At 44.9% G+C, this 20,967-nt stretch overlaps 1 protein-coding gene across 1 annotated transcript in view; it reads left to right on the top strand.

Annotated features, from left to right (window-relative positions):
- The window catches only part of CFAP61 (cilia and flagella associated protein 61), a gene marked incomplete at both ends in the record, with an annotated part of 251,873 nt that overhangs the window by 201,655 nt on the left and 29,251 nt on the right, over positions 1 to 20,967 (top strand). Inside the window, one exon of the mRNA XM_079719874.1 lies at positions 3,455 to 3,660. Coding sequence (XP_079576000.1) covers positions 3,455 to 3,660 — 206 coding nt within the window. The remainder of the gene's footprint in view (positions 1 to 3,454; positions 3,661 to 20,967) is intronic.

Raw genomic sequence — 20,967 nt, 5'->3', positions numbered from 1 at the left:
GACTGTAATTAACCATTTTGGCCAGGTGGGCCTCCTTTTTAATTAGTACAGAAGATCTAAACAGATTTTTTTTTCCCCATTTTATTCACCAAGAAAAAAAATGTAGGATGGTTCCATGGCAATCTTTTGGATTTGGAATTAATTTGATTAAGTAAAATTGTTGCCAAAATGGTCAGGCAGTCGCCTAAATATGGCCAGTGGATCGAGAATGGAGCCCATGGAGCAGTATTTCACTAGAGAAACTAAATTACTGTTCTCACAGCAAATGTAGTAAGATGAATCTCATCAGACTCTTGTAACACTCATGCATCGAGATATTTAAGTAAGGAGATGCTTTAGTAATTCATGAGGTAACCTGACAAAAGGAAGACAGGGGACCCCAAGTCGTCTACATAATGAACTGATCCGCAGATTCCAGTCCACATGCTTTGTTGGCTTATACTCCACAGAATAAAGAAATTTGTCACAACAAACTCTGCCTGGGTACCATTAAATTTAAAATTGTGTATTCATCGTGGGAGCTGGGAACCTGGTTTCTTGCACGCCGAGTCTGATTACCCCTGGGTCTTTCATTTGGCGTGAATTCCAGAGCCATATTCCAATCTTTGTCAAAATCATAAAGGAACTCAAAAGGATAATTATATTCAGGAAAAAAGGAAGAGAAAAAAACCCCACATCAGAACCTGTTACTCTGTCAAAATTTTAAACTCTACACCCAAATCTCCTAACAATTTATTCATATTCTTAAAGGAAGAAACTAGCCACATCCCACAGAATTGGAAAGTGTATGAAATCATCATCGTCGTTAGCCCAGAATCCCTCACCGGGTGGCAGGCTGGAAGCTGCCTTAAGTCCTTGTTTAGTGGAGTGATTTTCTGGGAAGATAAGCAGAAAGGGTCCTGGACTTCACTGGATTTTCCCATCTGTCAGCAACAGTGACTAGGAATGACCTCAGAAATTTAGATAAGTCTGCCCAGCCCCGCAGGGGTAACTTGTGTCTGAGAAACCCATCTGTAGGCGACTTACCTTTCATGTCAATGCAAACTATTTTGATGCTGCATGCCCAGGACGGCCCCCTGGTTATGTGATCGCAGTGCCAGATCTCATTAACGATGGTCATGGTCACTTCCAGAGTCAAGATGTGCTGTCTTTGCACCACTGGGCATTTCTTTCCTCCATGTGCCTTTAAATTCAACCTTTAAATTAAAAAGTAAGGCCAACTCCCCTCCACCAAATAAACAGACCCATGTGTGGTGACGATGCTGACGACACAGCCCCTGTGGAACAGGGTGACCTCAGAGGGCACGTGATGCTGAGAAACCAGCCATGGAGTCACCATGGCCCTCGAGTTGAGGTGCTCAGTATCCACTGAATCAGCCCCCAAATACAGGTGCTTGTGAGCAGAGAGTGGGATATTCAGTGAAACTCTTTGCCAAGTCAAAAATATTGTCAGCCACGTGGGTGGATCCTGAGATGTAGCCCTCTGATGCCTGAGTTCCCTTCCTTAATCACTCAGCATAAAGAAATTTCAAAGAGGAAGAGGAGAGCCCACAATCTTGTGGGATCTGCTGTCCACTGAGGCCAGGGAAACTTGGTGCTAAAACTATGCCAGAGCTGTGGCCAGTGCCCGCTCTCCTGGATCCCCAGCCGCCCTACCAGCAAGGCCAGGGAGCAGCCCCTCCCCCAGACACTCATTCAACTTCACCAAGGCACCTCTGACTGCGAAGAGGCCTCCCCAGGGTCAACTTCACTTGGTGGCTCATCATAGCAAACGCTGTTTCTGAATTAAATACACACAGGGCTATGAGAGTGACGAACGCGCCCGTTGTGAGCATCTCTAAGAATAAATACAAGACTTTAAAGACCATTTGAGTTTGGCACCAGCAGCTTTAGTCTTAGCCCTCTCCATTAACATTTTGTTAAAATGTTGACACAAAAACAAATAATGATACCGCTTATTTTTATGAAAATAGAATGATTCTCTACAAATTATAAGACATTATAAATTTTATACTATACTTCTATAGTATAAAATGTATTGGGAACATATTTTCCTGTTATGAAATAACTCACCAATAATTTCTGTTGGATGCATTGCATCCAGTTGTGTGCATATACCATTGTTGCGTTAGATAATACCCTACTGGGTGTTTTTTTAAACACTTCGCTATGGAGGTAGATTTCCTCTCTGTATCCATCCATCTCTATGATGCTGGACCTCGTGCACCTCCCTGGGGCGCTGTCCCCCACCCCCTTCCTAAGCTGTGTTTGTTTTGTCCCCCAATCTCGTGCATATCCTTGGGGCTGGCCCAGGACTTACCTGGCATCCCTCCTGTATGTCTCACCTTGTGCCTTTAAAGTTGGCTGGTTCCTCCTCAGGGCTTAGTCACGTGATACACAAACATCCACCAGTTGCTTCAATTTACTTAAAAATCCAGTTAATCCGTGTGTCCTTGTTTAGACAAAGTCCCCAGGGGATGTCCGGGACTCAGTAAATGTTTGGGATCAGTGCAGTTCAACTTGCCCTGGTTTTCTAAATGCCACATTCAAGTTCAGAGCAAAAGCTTAAATCTATATGCACTCAGGAGAGATTTACTGACTGTTACTGTGTACTGAGTTCAGAGTCCAGGGGCAAAGTCTGTGGGTTCAGCCACCACCAGCCAAACCCAGGTTTGTCCACGGAGGTTCTGTTTGTTGCTGGAGCCGGTGGGAAGCGTGTCTCTGGCTGGTCAGTCAGTGGCCATCAGGGGCTGAAATAGAAAAAGTGGTCGTGACTGGGGTAGAGGGGCATCTTTCCTTGTCATCTGGGTTCACATGGTGGTTTAGCCAGTTTCTAGGGGACATAAAGCCATGAGTCTACACCTTTCACAATTTACAAACTAACAAGTAGCCCACAGAACGGTATGTATATTTTCCGTGATCTTGAACCTTCTTCCCGGGAACAGACCCTACCAAACCATTGAACCTCTGCAAACCCAGCTGTCAGGGATTCACCTTTTTCCTTGTTTCCTTCGTTCGAGTAGAACTTTAAAAACTGAAATTCCTTTTGCGCACCTTTGACTAGGAGGTTTTTCTCAAAATGGTGCTGTGAAAAAATTAAAGTTAACAGTCTTATGACACCGCGCAGGAGAGAATAGACCCAGTTCCACCTACTGGCTGTGCCAGGTATTGAATAACGGAGAATTGACCGTAACCTAGCAACTAATTTAGAAACGTGGAGCGATATAATCACAGTGTCAAATACCCTGAGGAACTTTCAGTCATCAGATTCAAACACATGGTTTCTGACACGCACTTATCTACAGTCAAGTTTGGTCAATATCTACTACTGTGATTTGCAACAGGCAATAAGGTCTAACCCATCCATTATGTTTGAAAAATAAATTGCTATGATAAAGTTCCCAAAGTCCAGAAATGTTTCTAACGTTGTTTTTCTGATGCACTCCTCGGCCAGGGTTCAGAAATAGTAACGGGTAACGTGAAGAACGGGACTTACTTCCGAATCCACACCAACAAGTACAAGATGGTGGAAACCATCACGTGCCTTTCCAAAGTGCCTTTCCCTGCCTCCAACTACATCCGCCTGTTTGGCCAGCACGAGCAAGTCCTCAACAACCTGTGCGCTCGGTACAAGGACGGGCTGGTCCCAGACCTCTACAGGTGAGCTGGGCGTTGCCCTTTCCTGGGGGTTATGGGGTGGGGGGAATGCAGACACAGGCCATGGATGTCTTGTGAATGAGGGAGGGGTTTTGTGATGCACCAGGAAGTACACGGGAAGCCCTGGGAGAAGCTAGAGCTTCTCAACAGTGAAGAGTATCAGACCCACCCGCACTGGAGAGGCCCACGGAGAAGAGCACAGGCTCGTGGTGTGTACACAAGTGGCCGCACGGCCACGCACAGGCCTGGGTCCCAGATGCATCCGTGCACGGCCTCCACGCCACAGATGATATTCAAGTCTCTCTTGAGACACAGGCTGCTAAGAGCAGTGGTCAGAAACATAAGAGGTCGATCTGGGGGCTGAATGGAGGTACCTGGTCCTGGGGGGAGTTCCAGCACCACAGACAGGCTGTCTGTGACCCCAGCCTCCTCCTCACGGCACATGCTCAAGCAGAGGGGGTGACCGTTTGCCTAAGACGTTGGGAAGGAATTCTGCTCCAGCAGGTTGGTTAGACTGGGGGCTCTAGATCCCAGTCTTTCAAGTTCAGAGACACTCTCTTGTCCAATACCTCTAGGAAGGCTAGAACTGTAGAGTAGAAATCCACTTCTGGATGCAGTCTGCTGCTTAGAAAGGTTAAGAGAGTTTCCTTCGATCCACAAAACAAGATGGTGACAAATAGAGACATAGGACGTAAATCATAGAATTCAGGGTCCTCAGTACCCAGGGCGGGGGGACTGTCAGAAGCAATCTCTCTTCCCTCTTAAAAACGCTTTTAAATTGTAGACTACATCATAGAAACAAAACAAATAAATAAAACATGTACGTACACTTTAAAGGATAGTAGTACTGGAAATCTATGTGCCTTACTTCAAAGCCCCTGTCTGATCACACCCCCTCCGTCTGCTTGGAGGTCACCACTACCCTGCAGTTTAGGTTAATCATTCCCTTTCTTTCCTGTAAAGGAGGGATCAGCAAACTTTCCCTGTAAAGGTTTGGATGGTAAATACCTTGGGGACCACACGACTTCTGTCACGTGTACTAAAGTCTGCCACTGTGCTGTGAAAGCCGCAACGGACGATCCATAAACAAAGGGGCGTGGTTGCATGCCAGTAAAACTTTGTACTGAAACAGGTACCAGGCCAACCCTTGTTTCAAAGGTGTGCCACGTACAGTATATGGTTTCCTAAATGATGTACTGGTTTGTTCTGCTTACTTTTGAATCAGTTCTGTGGCCCCTGGAGAAAGTCAGCACTCTGTTTGGGGCCCTGTTTGCGAGCCTGCTCATGGCAATGCGTGTAGCTGGAGTTTGTGTGTTTTCCCTGCTGTATGGTATTCCGTGTATAAGATAACTGTGTCACAGCTCATCCGTCCATTTTCCTGTTGATTGATGTTCATATTGTTCCAGTTTGGTGCCATTGGCATCGTGGGCACACCTCCTGTGCAGGAATTTCTCTCGGGTGTACTAGGTGATGCCCAAATGTTCCCCACGGTAGTGGTGTCTGTTACCCTCCCTCCAGCCAGCCGTGAGAGCCCTCCGCAGCCCTGGCAGTCCTCGGCACTGTTCAGCTTGAACATTTGGCCACCCTGGTGGTGTGGAAAGGGGTCTACCCAGGGTTTCAGTGTTCCCTTTCCTGATTTCTAATGCAGTTTAGTGCCTTTTCATTTGTTTGTGGGCCATTCATGGTAGTTTCTGGGGAAATGCCTGTTTATGACATTTGTCCCTTTTTGGGGGGCGGGTGTCGTCTTCTCTTACTAACTCACAGGAATTGTTTGTATATTCTGGATACAAACTTGGTTGTTTACATTTCCTTCATATGTCTTCTTCCATTCTGAGGCTTGTCTTTTCACTTTCTTTATGGTGTCAGTTAACAGATATTCTTCATTTTTAAAGTCATCTGTCTTTTTCCGGATGTCTTGGATATTTTTGTCCCTTTGCTCTTCTAATAGTTTGACAGTAAACTTGTGACGCTCCATGAAAAGCCCCACTGGATTTGATAGGAAATACATTAAACCTTAGATCAATTACGTAAGAGTTGACATCTTTGATATTAATTTTAGTATCATAACATACTAGTTTACCCTTGAACTATAGTGTCAATATAGTCAAAAGTTGAAAGTCTGAGTATAACTCACCTTCTGCCCTCTGTGTCTGTGGTTCCACATCCTCAGATTCAACTAAGGGCCAATCAACCAAGCATGGATCGTGTAGCACTATAGAATTTACTATTGAAAAAAATTTGTGTGTAAGTGGACCCACGCAGTTCAAACCACAATTGTTCAAGGGTCAACTGTGTAGATCTTGATTTATGTGGGTCTGTTTAATATCTTTCGATAAAGATTTATCATTTTCTCCATCAATGGCTTGCTTAATTTTTGTTTGATATGATCCAAAGTTCTTTATATTTTTATTGCTGTTATAAATATCATTTTCTTACTGATTGCTTCTATATAGTGTATAGAAATGCGCTTTTTTATGGTTTTGAATTCTGCAAATTTGCTAAACTCCCTCATTCATTCAAATAATTTACCTGTAGATTCTTTTAGATTTTCCACGCAAAAAAAATTATATCATCTGCAAATAATGACAGTTTTGTTTGTTTCTTCTTTTTAAATCTTTGTAACTTTTATTTCTTTTTCCTGTCTTACTTCACTGGCTAAGATTTGTGGTAAAATTTGGGATAGAAGTAGTGAGGGATGACACCGTGGCCTCATTCTTAATTTTAAAGTGAATTCGTTCAACATTAAGTGTGTGACGTTTACCATACATATTTTTGTAGACATCCTTTATCAGGATAAGGAAGTTTTTTTTTATTACTGGCTTGCTAAGCATTTTTATCATGCACGGATTTTTATTTTTTCCCAGAAAGAGTACTTAACTTTTGAAACCTTTTATGTGTGAGGATATCTTCCTATATGTTTCCCATCATAAACTACGTTTTGATAAAGTACCAAATTCCTTAATCATAGGCTTCCCCTCCTCAGATCTTTGTAGACATGACTCCAATTTATTTATTTAAAATAAAGAAAAATACAAGTATTTAGAAAGTGAATTCATTTGTTCCTCAGCTTGTGGGTAGGATTTTATTGTTGCTCTCAATCTTACGCAAAATATTTGAGTTAGAGGGGAATCAGTTGTTCGTCAAAGAACATTTTTATGGGAGCTATATATTAAGAGTCTTCTCTGAAAAGAAAATGTTTTCACATTTGACCAAATTCAGTTTGTTTTCCCTGAGAAGAAGAGATGCTGAAAGAGACAGACTTTGTGAGCTCGAGACCACGGGTCTGGGCACAGCTGTTAGCTGAGGACAGTAATAAATTTAAAAGTGAATTTGATTTGCTAGGAGTGAATATTTGGGATGGCAAAATGGGACAACACTGGCTATTAGGACGTGCCAACTGACATCTGTAAGAAAGGGGACAGGGGGATGGTGGCTGATCATGTTCTAGTGTGGTACCCAGGGCGCCGCCAGGCCCCGTCCGTCCCTCCCGGATGCCTGTTAGCGCACGAGCAGCTGCGGCCACGTTCTTTTCAAGTGCCACGAAATGCTGCCAGGGCCCGTGCTGACTCTTGGCCCAGCACTGCTTGCCCTGTCTGTTGTCAGACCAACTGGCAAGGCTCTTTCCAAGCAGGCAGGGTGAATGGTTTAGCTGATTTTGGCCGAGATATGATTACCGATTGTTTCCCTGACCTCGGCAGCACCAGCAACATCTCTTGTTCAAATCTGGGCGCATTTCCATCTGTTGCGTCTGGGGGTACCTTCCTCCAGGCTGGGAGGGCTGACCGTTAACCAGCCGCTCTGTCTTCTGCAACACAGATGTGACCTCAAGGTCAAGTTCCTCTCCGGGTTCAAAGAAACCCTCTGGATCCTTTCTCTCCACTTCCCTCAATCTATTCTCACCCCATCAAGGGCCAGGACAGCGGAGGTGCTGGTGGCCCCAGTGGGAATTGTGGCAGCCATGCAGGCAGACGCTGTAGCAGCCAAGGCCTCACCAGCCATGGCTCTGGCTGCCTGTGGACAGGCTCACTTGGAGCCATTTGGGGACACGTGGTGGCTGCCGAGCAGTCAGCCGCTGTGATACCCAGGCCGACAGCTGTCACAGGACAGCAGTGCCGCTGAGGGTCTGGAGCCAGGCTGGCTTGGATTCTACCTCTGTTTCATCCTTTGTCTTCCCCTTGGCGCTCCAGTGCAAACCACTGGTGATGGAGAGAATAAATTCACCACTGGTGACTGTGTGTGTGCGTGCGTGTGAGTGTGTGCCTATGAACGTGTGTGCCTTTGTGTGTGAGTGTGTCTGTTAGTGTGTGTGAAAGAGAGTGAAATAAATTGATGGGTTGATGGATTTATCACTTTGGAAAAAGAATGGAGTCCCTGTTCCTTTCTGAACCAACCGGCATTTGAAAGTCACATAACAAATGTGTTACAGAATGGACTTTTCCGCAGTCTTCCCCTCGGAGCACCGGTGCCCTGCAGTGTCCCACGCACGCGTGCACACGCCTGTCACAGCCCCTGCAGTTCCCTCCCAGCCCCTCTGACGATGTCTAGAAGGAGCCGCTCCTTCCCTCCACCTGCTGGGCTGCTTCGCCCTCAGACACTGGGGCAGAAGCAGCTTCCACGGGGGTGCCAGGAAGTCGGAGATGGGAACCGTGCGTGGAGAGGAAGGGGGGGTGCGGAGGCGGGGCCCTGCGAAGTCCCCATCACGGGGCTCTAACAAGGCCCGTCCCGTGTCCTCCCTGCTTCCTTACCTCTTCCTCATCTTCATGTACGCCGCTTAGCGGTGGCCCTGCAAAGAAAAGCTCCTGCCTACCGACTTCCCCCGCACCATGGTCTTAATTAACAGTCTGTAGCATCCTTTATCCTCACGGCGTGAATAGGTCTTGCCCCGGCTTCTTTGTGTGAGCCCATCAGATACTCATAAACCTTGATTGAAATCACCTCTTCTCACATCTGAACGTGCTCAGCTCTCACGGCTGCCCTCGCCCGGCCCTCTCCTCCTGCGAGCGCCGCGTCCCCCTCCATGCTTCCCAAATGCTCGGATGCCTATTTTTAATGGCTAAGTGCTGCTGTGCACAGTGTTCTAAATGGGATTTGAGCAGGCCCTTTAAAAGGCTGCCGTTACCTTTTTGAACCACGAAGCCCAAGGAGTGACTCCCTCAGGAAAGCTGCCGTGCGCCATCTCTGTCTTCAGAGAAGCCAAGTAGGACGCTGCCAGCCCGCGCAGCCTCCTAATTCCCTTATTAGACTCAATTGGAATCATTTAATCATGAGTTACGTGTTTTTCAGTTCCCCTGTAGTCAGTGGCCTTGTGCTATGCCCGGTAGGATATCACACACTAAATACTAGGTGCCCATTTTTCCAGACTTATCAAAATTTTATTCAACTATGGCTGCCCACTCCAACTTGTCAATTTTTTGGTGCATACCTAAAATTTGTTGGATAATAGTTCTCCCAAGATGCAACTTGCCCTGTTGGCTGCTTACTGAGTCATCCACCTGCCTTTCTGGAGACCCTTTAGATCAGTGTTCCTGTCCATCTTTCATTTCAGATAATGCCAATTCCATTTCATAGCCTTATAAAGAATCCTTTTTCAAGTGATTTGCTAAAATCAAAATCCACCCTCTTGGGACTTCCCTGGTGGTCCAGTGGTTAAGACTCCATGCTCCCAATGCAGGGGGCCCAATTTCGATCCTTGTTCGGGGGACTAGATCCTGCATGCCACAACTAAAGATCCCACATGCCACAATGAAGATCCCTCGTGCCACGACTAAGACCTGGCGCAGCCAAATAAGTAAATAAATAGATACATCTTTTTAAAAATCCATCCTCTTCATTTTGCTTCCCCATTATTTAACTCTATTTCTCCACCCTTGTGCATGTTCACACACTTTCACCTGGGGCTCCTCACTGGTCATTCCCTGGCCTCCTTGTTCCAAGAGGCATCTCCTCGCCCACTGGTTTTCTCATACAATCACATTGCGTGTGAGGCTGAACCCATATTTTGGAACATCCCTCATTACTGAGACGGTCAGCCTTAGGTCTCAAAGTATAGACCAATGAAGGGGCCAAATTCCATTTAACACAACCTATGTCCAGTTTTATTTGTAATAGTGCTCTGACTAAAAGACTAGGATTCTTTTTTTCTAGTATATGTCATCTTCCTCCTTCCCACGGTGCCATTGTGTGGCATTATCCTTTCCTGAGATGAAGGGCAAGATTGTTTTAAGCAGTCCTGAAGTCACGGCCAGAACGTGTCCCTTCAGACATTCATCCCAAGATGATAACATGCAGGAAAAACAAATGCAGGCGTGCACACGGTCAGGGCTGAATGTTAAGGTAATGATCCTGGAGCAGTGCTTTGAGTCTGGAGCTTTTCTTTTTCATCTCTTATCCAATGTGTTCCAATAATTTGCCTCATTCGTCATGAAATTATAGTTTGGCATATTATCTCAACATTTGTCAGAAAGACCTGGATTGAGATTTTTTTATGGTTTTGAGGTATCTGGAAGGTACATTTTCTTATTTCAAGTGCCTCAGTCTCATTCGTGTTAGTAAGAATCTTTGCCTTGAGGACAGTGCCCGTAAGTGAGTGAAAGAAAAGTGCGTATCCCATCTCACAGCCACGATTCATTTCAACGTTAAAGGCTTTTACTAACGAGAATGTGTAAAGACTCATCAAGCACATGCAGTGCCCATTCCCATCAGTCTAAAGTGAAGGATGGGCTTCCCTGATGGTGCAGTGGTTAAGAATCCACCTGCCAATGCAGGGGACATGGGTTCAAGCCCTGGTCTGGGAAGATCCCACATGCCACGGAGCAACAAAGCCCGTGAGCCACAACTACTGAGCCTGTACTCTAGAGCCTGCGAGCCACAACTGCTGAGCCCACGTGCCACAACTACTGAAGCCAACATGCCTAGAGCCCGTGCTCTGCAACAAGAGAAGCCACCGCAATGAGAAGCCTGCGCACCACAGCGAACAGTAGCCTCTGCTCACCGCAACTAGAGAAAGCCTGCACAGCAACAAAGACCCAATGCAGCCGGAAATAAATAAGTAAATAAATTACTTTTAAAAATAAATAAAGTGAAGGATGAGGGACGGGAACACACGTATCTTCACCCGTCTGGTTCCATGTGAATGCCCGTGTCCTTATGTCACCGCCTCTGAGCAGGCATCACCATCTCCTGAAACGGAGGAGCTTGACAGTCTCCCTACTATAAAAGAAAACGATTGCTTTCAGAATCTGAAGGGAAACAGGGATATTTAAATCACATCTTAGTACCTGGGGGAGATGCCTGCAGCGCAGGGATCCAGCATCCTCGACACCGTGCTGCAGTGTGACCCGTACGCGGGACAGTTCACGTGATGTGGGACACGTAACTCACATATGCGTCTGTTGGACCACATCTACAATATTATGAAAAAGTTCAAACTTTTCACCTAGCTGTATAAAAATAAACAAACACTTCATGGCGAAACCACCTCTGCCATCTGTGAGCTCTAGATGGCCCCCCATCTCCACAGCTGCCGAACCAGCCATGTTCCTGTCACGCTTGCCCGTACACTCGTGGTATATATCCTAAGGTAATTTGGTGTGAAAACCCAACAGTGTGTAAGAGTGAATCCTTACTTCTCCTTCCTAGAAAGGACGCTAGACTGAGACGGGTTCAATTTCTGCGCTGTTGTTTATTAGCCTTGCAAACTTGGGCAAGACATTTAATCTCACTGAGCATCCTCTTCCTCATTTCTGAAGTGGAGATATCACCAACGATCAAACTGCCCACATCACAGGATAAAAGCAGATGATGGTGTGGAAGTATTTAAAAGACGTAAAGTAATGTACAAGCGCCAAGTTTCGTCATTACTTTAGCTCAAGTGTTCACGTTCCCTCTAAGTCCATACTAGCCTTCATGGAGAGGCAGACTCTCAGCCTTTTACACAGTTTTCCTTCTCCCTCCCAAGTTAATGCAAATTTAAGGAAATACGGTGCTTCTTTTAAAATCAAGTAAGCAAATGTTTTAAAATTGCATTTATATATGTGCTTGCTATGTCCTGTTTTAAAAATTGCCTTATTAGAGGTACTCATGAAATTTCACGTGCTTTTTTTTTTTTTCAGAGTCACGCTCTGAGGAAAAAAAAAACCTGGGGAGAGGTCGTTATCAAGAATTAAATATGTGCGAAATCAGGTGCTTTATTCAGAGTTAGTGATGTATGAAGACTGTACCTCCCAGGGCGCTAAGAGCAAAGGAATGGGTCACACGTTTCTGTATAAGCAACACTTAAAGACGATTTCATTTCAAGACACTGCCACCAAAAGCAACCACGTAGGCTCTGAATAGCATCTAAAATTTGGAATTATGAGCTGTTTGAGTTATAAAGTACATCTAGAATCTAATATCATATAGTTTTAAAAATTGCTTCGGAAAATTGTTTCACGCATTGTGAAGAGTTACCGACACCTTAGATCTGCACTGTCCAATATGACAGCCAATTGCCAGGTGTGACTTTTAAGTTTTAATTAGGATTAAAAAAAATTAAAAGCTCAGCTCCTTGGTCACACTTGCCATGGCTTGTGTACTCAACAGCCACACGTGGCTAGTGGCTACCATATTGGATAGCACAGAATAGATGACATCCATCATGGCAGAAAGTTCTACGGGACCGTGGTGGTGTAGGCCAGTCACATTCGTGGGCGTGGTAATGAGTGGTGTAGGGCAGAGCATCTCTGGACAATCATTTCCTAAAATGCTAATCACCAGGCCCATTTGGTTCTGAATCCCTGACTTGCAGATGTGGTAGCTCAGAGATGGGTGCTCAGTGAAAGCCCCGGCGGGGAGAAGGAGGATGTGATTCCTCTCTATACCTGCTTTTGTGGGGTCAACTGGAAAGGAGATTCTCCCCAAATCACATGCCAAGGGTGGACAGAGGGGGGAGCAAGAAGGGGCGGGGCAGTCGAGCTCCCTGGGGCCCTTGGTCACACTAGGGGCTTCCTTGTGTACAGTTCAGCTGACCCCACCCCAGCCAGCCCGCACTTCCTCACCAGTTATCCTCAGCAGCCTCAGTTACTAACATTCTAGCCCTTGTCAGACCCGAGGTCTTGATCTGGGGCTCAGCAGATCTGACTGGTATGTTCAGAACTGACTTCTGGCCCTCTGAGCATCTTTTCAAACTTTTGCTGCAGGAACTAAAGTCCTTTATAGATTTTCTTCCTCCTTTTCACCTGGAGGCCTGTGAGTCAAAGGTATTATTTATGAGTCTGAAATAATAGCTGATGAGCCAATGGTTATCTCCAAGGCTACCAAGTTGCTTTAATATAAATGTCTCTTTACCAAGTTCCAAGAAACAACAGAATTGTTCTATTGTTATTGGAATTATCAACATAAACACATTTCAGAAATCCTGTTTTCAGTCTACTGAACCATGAGAAGAAACTGGCCTGCCTGCCTACATTTTTTATGGCCCAATAACGCAAAAAGATGCTCCAAAGCCACCTGGGCAGAGTGGAGCATCACGCACACGATGCTCTCATCCCCCTCCCCCTAGGCCTGGATCTTTATATGTTTCTTTTTGAGGATTATTTTGTACATTTTTTTACTCTTTAGCATTTTCCATTACAAAATCAATACATGTTTGTTATATAAAATTTAGAAAAATATTTTAAAAGCTAAGTAGAATACAAAGTCCATACCTAATCCCACTACCCAGAACCTATTTCAGATGACTGAGCTATACGAGATGAGAAGAGTTGAAGGGTCACTGCTATCGGCTCCCAGAATTAAGACCTGCAACAAGCTCGTGGACGGTCCACAGACCCTCTCCTGTGACCAGGTGCTAGGAAGGACCTTAACTGCGGTCCAGCACACTCACCTCGGAGATGAGAAAACCAAAACGGCAGGGCTGGCCATGGCTCACAGCCACGAGGGTGGCATCAGGAACATAAGAATCAGAGTCCCCTGCCTCCGAGTCCAGTTCCCTTCCTACAGGACCAGAGGAGCACATTTCCCATTGTGCAGTGACATCATTTAGAGAAAGCACCTGCTAGGAACATGAGAATAATTTTGCTTCTCTGACAAAATACCTCAGGGGATGACCAGGATGATTCACATGTGGAGGAGGAAAACATTAGAACTTCTGTTTGTATTTTTATTTTAAGAAAAAAGGAGAGCAATCAGGCTTTATTCGTACTTGAAGCACAAATACTGGCACCCTCTTGGGCCAGATGAAAGACAGATGTGTGTTCTACATGGACTCAACACATAGAGTGTTACAGGGGGATGTCACAGCTTAGAGGGGTCAACCTTATTAGTGAACTTGGAATTACTGCAGTTTTTGTGTGTCTGGTTTTGTGGATTTATAAATAATGATCTGGTTTTAACTAAACTAACCTCCACAGCATGGGCAAGATCATTTAAAGGACTCCTCCAAAGAATCCACAGATTGAAAATCCTGGGAAAGCATGCATGCATAAACCAGGAAAAGGCAGAGCTGACCTGTCTCCAAGTCCTCAGACAGGATCTTTACCAGCCATATTATGAATAAGCACAACGATGAATCCTCAGTCAGGGTTCAGTTGCAGACAACAGAATCCTCTCTGGCTAGTTCAAACAGAACGTGACGTACTGCCAGTGATAGGTGGTTTATAAAATTCCTTGAATGGGCTGGAGGAGCAGGCTTTAAACTGGCTTCCAGGGAAGATTCAGAAAGCAGCTCTACAGACCTGGCCAACCTCTGCCACAGTGAGGAATGTGTGGGGTCAGGAAACTGCCAGCTCCACAACCACACCTTCTCTGCCACAGTCCACACCAGCAGAATGGGTCCCCTAAGCCCTGCCTCTCACTGCCCATGGGATTCTGGTACAGCCAACACCAAACGCTACCAGGACCAGGCTTGCCAGCAAAGGAAGAAAAACAGTGGAAACACGGTCTCCGCCTCATGGTACTCATGCCCACCTTCCAGGTCCTCCATGAGGGTGTCTCTTTGGAGGATGCTTGGTCTCCTGTAGAACCTACACCAGAGACTCAGTCCCAGGTAGAACCCACATTTCCACTGCCTGGAAAATGTAGTCTTTCCCTTTCCTACCTGGTATTTTGGGTAAGTCATGCTACCAGGGGTCTGGAATGCAGCTGGATGAACTAGTCTGTAATATCTCCCATAACTAACTAATCAAATCTGACCAGAAATCAGCACCACCACCCCCAAATGCAAAACCATCAAGAAGAACACTTGAAATTTGAATTTACATCTGTTATCAATAAAGATGAACTTTGTCCTAATTTACAGGTTGACAAACCCTTATCCAACATCCTAGGAGCAGATATTACATTTTTTAAAAAGTTGTTTGGGGAGTAGATATATCCTCTCACCTGAAATAACTAAAAAACTTTAGAAAATGTCAAAAAACATTTAAAAATAAATATTGGACATAAGACAATGAAGGACAGTGACCTCTGAGAGTCTGGAAAGAAATAAGGTGAACCCTGAAATTACTCCAGCTTGCTGCCTTAGAATTTCCAAGCCGTGGCAAAGGGACAGGAACCCAGCAGACTCCCTGAGTTGAGGACTGGAACTGTGAGTCTGCAGAGGCCAAGGCAGCTAGTGTTCTCAGGACAAGGAACTGGAGAGGAGGTCGTTGCTCAGAGAGAGGAGCGTGGGGATCAGCAGGAGGTGCCCCTTGAAAATTCAGTCTAGTACTGATCAGTGCATGCAGGAGGGGAAACCCCACAAGTCTGGGAAAGAATCACTCAAAGGATTAGAGGTTATATTTCCTGGCACTCACACAGGGCTGGGAACAGTGTGTATTTCCACCAGCCAGCCTGGAGAACCTCAAGATTCATCAGTGGGTAGAGTATACCCTTATGGTCTCCCCTCAGTGGTGAGAAAAATGAACATGCATCCAAAGACTCAGGAAAATACAACCCATAATGAGGAGAAGAATCAGTCAATTGAAACCAACCTAGAACTGACACAGTTGTTAGAATTAGCAGACAAGCATATTGAAACAGTTATTATAACTGTATTCCACATGATCAAAAAGTTAAGTAGAGATGTAGAAGGTATATGAAAGACCCAGATAAAACTTCTAGAGATGGAAACTACAATGTCTGAGATGAAAAAATACACTGGATGGGATTAATGGAAGATTAGACCTTGCTGAAGAAAAGATTAGTGAATTTGAAGGCATACTAGTTGAAACTACCCAAAATGAAACACAAAGAGAAAAAAAAGAATTTAAAGCAACGAGCAGAGTGTCAGCTACGAGGCAACTTCAAGCAGCCTAAAGAAATAATGACCAGTTTTTTTTCCAAATTTGATGTAAACCATAAACCCACAGATCCAAGAAGCTCAGTGAATGTCAAGCATCAAAAACATGAAGAGGAAATCAGTATGGAGGTTTCTCAAAAAGCTAAAAATAGAACCACCATATGACCCAGCATTTCCATTCCTGGATATATATCTGAAAGAAACAAAAACACTAATTCAAGGGACTTCCCTGCTGGTCCAGTGGCAAAGATTCCATGCTCCCAGTGCAGGGGCCCTGGGTTCAATCCCTGGTCAGGGAACTAGATCCCACATACTACAACTAAGAGTTCGCCACAACTGAAGATCCCACATGCTGCAACTAAAGATCTCACGTGCTGCAACTAAGACCCAGAGAAGCCAAATAAATAAATTTTTTAAAAACCCACTAATTCAAAAAGATACATGTACCCCAATGTTCAAAGCAGCATTATTTACAATTACCAAGACATGGAAGCAACCTGAGTATCCATCAACAGATGAATGGATAAAGAAGATGTGATATATAGATATATACAATGGAATACTACTCAGCCATAAAAAAGAATGAACTTTTGCCATTTGTAACAACATGGATGAACTTGGAGGGCATTATGCTAAGTGAAATAAGTCAGAGAAAGACAAATACTATATGATGTCACTTATATGTGTAATGTAAAAAAAACAAAACTAGTGAATATAACAAAAAAGAAACAGACTCACAGATATAGAGAACAAACTAGTGTTTACCAGTAGGGGGAGGGAAGGGGGAGCAATATAGGGATAGGAGAGTAAGAGGTACAAACTACTAAGTATAAAATAAGCTACAAGGATATATTGTACAACACAGGGATATAGCCAATATTTTATAATAACTATAAATAGAGTATAAGCTTTAAAAATTGTGAATCACTATATTGTATACCTGTAACATATACTATTGTACAATAAAAAAAGAAAAAATTACACCAAGGCATATCATAAGCAGACTGCTCAAAACCAGTGATAAAGAGAACGTCAAGAAGGAACAAGAGAAAACATTGTTTTCAGAGGAATAAAGATAAGAATGACAACAGATTCCTCATCAGAAACAATGCAAGTGAGAAGTCAGTGGACTAACATCTTTAAAATACTGAAATTTTTTTCAAATTTGAGAACAAGTTTATTACATATTATATAACATCTCCAGCCTAATACATAGCATAACATCCCCTTATATTACATAGATTACCCTACCTACCCCCAACCAACATCTGAGTCATTTTCTATCCCATTACCCTGTTTAACTCCTCTATTGGTTTGTTCTCTCAATTGATAACACCACCATGACCCCAGAATTCATATGTTGAATCACTAATCCCCAGTGTGACTATATCTGGAGATAGGGTCTTTAGGAGGTAATTAAGGTAAAATGAGGTCACAAAAGTGGGGCCCTAATCCTGTAGGACTGTAGCCTTATAAGAACAGGAAGAGAGAGAGGGACATCTCTGTTTCTCTCCTCCATCTGAGGACACAGTGAGAAGGCAGCCGCCTACAAGCCAGGAAGAGAGTCCTCACCAGAAACTGACCATACTGGCACTCTGATCTTGGACTTGCAGCCTCCAGAACTGTGTGAATAAATGTCTATTATTTAAGCCGCCCAGTCTGGGGTATTTTGTTATGACAGCCTGAGCTAGGCCAGATTTACATCCCAAGTTTGGTGCTGCTTTATCTCCCCACAAAGGCAGAGGGTATTTTGCGGCTTCCAACAGCTGCCCGCTGTGCTGCACAAGGCACATGGTACCCCCCAGGCACTCCCATTCAGCCACCATAGGAACGACCTCCATGTCAGCTTGTCCTGGGTTTGACCTCTACTTCTGACATTATACCAGCCTCAAGTTCCTTATCGGGAACTTGGTTCTCACTCGGTGGTGATAAGGTGTGAAAAGGAGAGTGCACATCTCAGAAAACACACCTGGGAGTCCCTCAGACCTCACTTACCAGTGTTGTCTTAGGCAGGTAATTCTGTTCCTGTAAGCTTCGTTTCCCTTACCTGTAAATGGGGCTTATACCAGCTTCCAGGGCTTGCTGTGAAGACTAAACGAGACGACCTGCAGGAAGTATTTGGCTCAGAGCCTGTCCTGGAGGTCACGGCACAAACACTCTCTTTGCTGCACTTCTGCTTCAGGCGGGGCTGTTGGCTGCCCTGGGGTCGCCCTGCCTCAGGCCCTGTGCATCCCCGAACCTGGCACCCACCCAGAATCCCTTGCAGAGTGACAGATGGCATAGCCCCAAGTTCCTTCTCTCCAAAGACACTTTTTGTCACCTACCCAGCAAACTCCGAGCTGGGTTTTGTGACTTATTATTCCCTCTATCTGGTAATTTGGGGAGAAGAGAACTCCAAATGCCACCAGCGACACACCCGCAGATGCTAATAGGAGCCGCTGTTTGCATCCCACGGTCCTGTCTTGGCCCCAGCGGCTCCGACAGCTGCCGGAGCACTGTCTGCCAGGCCAGGATACGTGCCGAAGGCTCTGAGGGCAGAATAGAGCCCAGCACAGTCACGCTGGGATCTCGGAGGCTCGCAGCATTAATAATCTATAGTTCAATCATTAGGAGCAAATCCAAGTGAAATAGGAAGATATACACCACGCTGGAGGCTGTGAGGCTGCTGGGAGGTTGCTCCGTGGCGGGCTTAACGATCTGCTCCCGGCCACCAGCAACCCCAGCTGACAAGCGGCGCCTGCAAGCTGCAGGCTTTCTGCACGTGATAATTGAACAAAGCTAGGCCGCCTTCAAGATGTTAACACGGATTCGCCACCAAGGATCTGCCAGGCTTGTCAGGCCCCCGAATCGAAACCTCTCCAGGGCACCCCGAAGGGTGTCCATGGGGTCAGTTATTGCCCTCTGGACAGACCTGCAAGTGGACTTTCTGGATGCAGGTCTGAGGCTCCTGGGGTCCTGGCAAGGATTTAATATATGAACTTATATAGCCCCACCCTGATTTCTCCAATTACAAACCGGACCAAAGTGCTAACCTAGGGCTTTTTTGCACCGGGTCAGGCTGTAGCACATGGAGTAGGAAGATAGCTGAGGCAGAGAAGCATTTTTAATTTCAGGGTTTTCTTTTAAAAAACCAGTCATTTCAAGTTGGATAAAATCTTAAAATTTTTTGTTGTTGTTGATTTTCTTCCTGGTCATAACCATTAGTCGGGAACCTCTGTCTGCAAGTGACAGAACTGAAACCCCAGGAGAGACTGTAATGTCACCCCCCCAAAGCACCCCCTCCCCTTCCTGCAACAGCCAGGCACCTCCTCCTCCCTGTCACCCTCCGTAAGAGACTGGAGGCTTGTTCTTTGGAAAATGTGAACTGGAGAGACTCAGATGGGAGGGCAACAGACCCAGGAGAGGAAAAGTGTGAAGAGAGAAGGAATCAGATGAACGTCCCGATACTGACCGGTAGAGTCCCTGGTCCCCCTCTGCTGCCCTGTTCCCAGCATGGCAGTAGTCGGAGCAGAGGTATCGGAAGACGAAGTCAAGGAAACTTCATGAAAAAGAGAACAAGGCCTTTTATCTGACTAATAGGAATTCCTGAGACAGCAGAGAAAACTCAGTTGGGCGGAAGGTAAAAAAAAATGCCCAGAACTGAAAGATATCAATCTCCAGATTGAAAAATGCACAATAAATGATAAACAGCCCGAGACTCTCTGTGATGAAATTCCAGACACCAGGGATAATGAGAAGCTCCTACAAGTGTCTGGTGAGTAAAGCACGTCACTTAGAAAAGAACAAGGGTCAAAATAGCACCAGGTTTCTCAATAGCAACCCCAGAAACAAACAAACGATGGGCAACGTCCTCATCCTTCTGAAAGGAAATATTTCCAGCAGTAATTCTATGACCATCCTTCAAGGACGTACCAAGGACAGAGAACTGTTCCTGCCCATACGTGAAGGAGGAACGGCACGGTTAGAATGTCACCATTTTGAACCCCTCCTGAATGAAAGGACATGGGCATGTGGCTGCTGACACAGAAAAGAACACAGCCAGACACTCTGTGCTACTTGTCGGGAAAACACACCACCTTTAAAAAAAAAGTTGAACCTGAATCTGTCCAGAACCTTAGGTCTACCACCAGTTTATGGGAAATAGAGGAGACAGAGGAGCATATTCACTAAAACCACAGAGCTTCTGTCCGCCAAACTCAGAGCGTAGGAAACTCTACGGAGCAAACAGCCTGACTCCTTCCACAAATAACCTGCAAAAAATGGAAGAGAGATGGGGTTGGGAGCCTGTGGGTTAAAATAGACTTTATAAGCATATCAACTGATTTGGATCCTGATTCAGATAGGCTGTAAAAAAAAATTATGCCCTTTATGACATTATTGGAAAGTTGAACGCTGGATGTTTGATGATGTTAAGGAATTATTCGTTTTTAAATGTGAAGATGATATTGTAGTGACACATATTTTAAGAGAAGTATCTTTACCTTTCAGAGATACATGTTGAAATATCTGGGATATTCTTCAAAATAACCCCGGAGGGAGAAGAGTAGATGGGGCTAGAAATGAAACAAGATTGGCCATGAGTTGATAGCTGTTGGAACTGGGTGTCCTTCTAATTTAAAAATATTTAAAAATTCTGCATAATGAAGAGTTATTTATAAAGATTAAACTCCACTTATAGTAATTATAAAATATTAGCTATATTCCCTGTGCTGTACAATATGTCCTTGTAGCTTATTTTATACCTAATAGTTTGTACCTCTTACTCCCCTGCCCCTATATTGCCCCTCCCCACTTCCCTCTCCCCACTGGTAACCACTACTTTTTCCTCTATATAAGAGTTTTTTTTTTTTTTTTAAAGAAGATGTTGGGGGTAGGAGTTTATTAATTAATTTATTTATTTTTGCTGTGTTGGGTCTTCTTTTCTGTGCGAGGGCTTTCTCTAGTTGTGGCAAGCGGGGGCCACTCTTCATCGTGGTGCTCGGGCCTCTCACTATCGCGGCCTCTCTTATTGCGGAGTACAGACTCCAGACGCGCAGGCTCAGCAGTTGTGGCTT

This window comes from Hyperoodon ampullatus (assembly GCF_949752795.1).
Source record: "Hyperoodon ampullatus genome assembly, chromosome: 14".
Taxonomy (NCBI): Eukaryota; Metazoa; Chordata; class Mammalia; order Artiodactyla; family Ziphiidae; genus Hyperoodon; species Hyperoodon ampullatus.
This window is presented reverse-complemented; position numbering and strand designations above follow the sequence as displayed.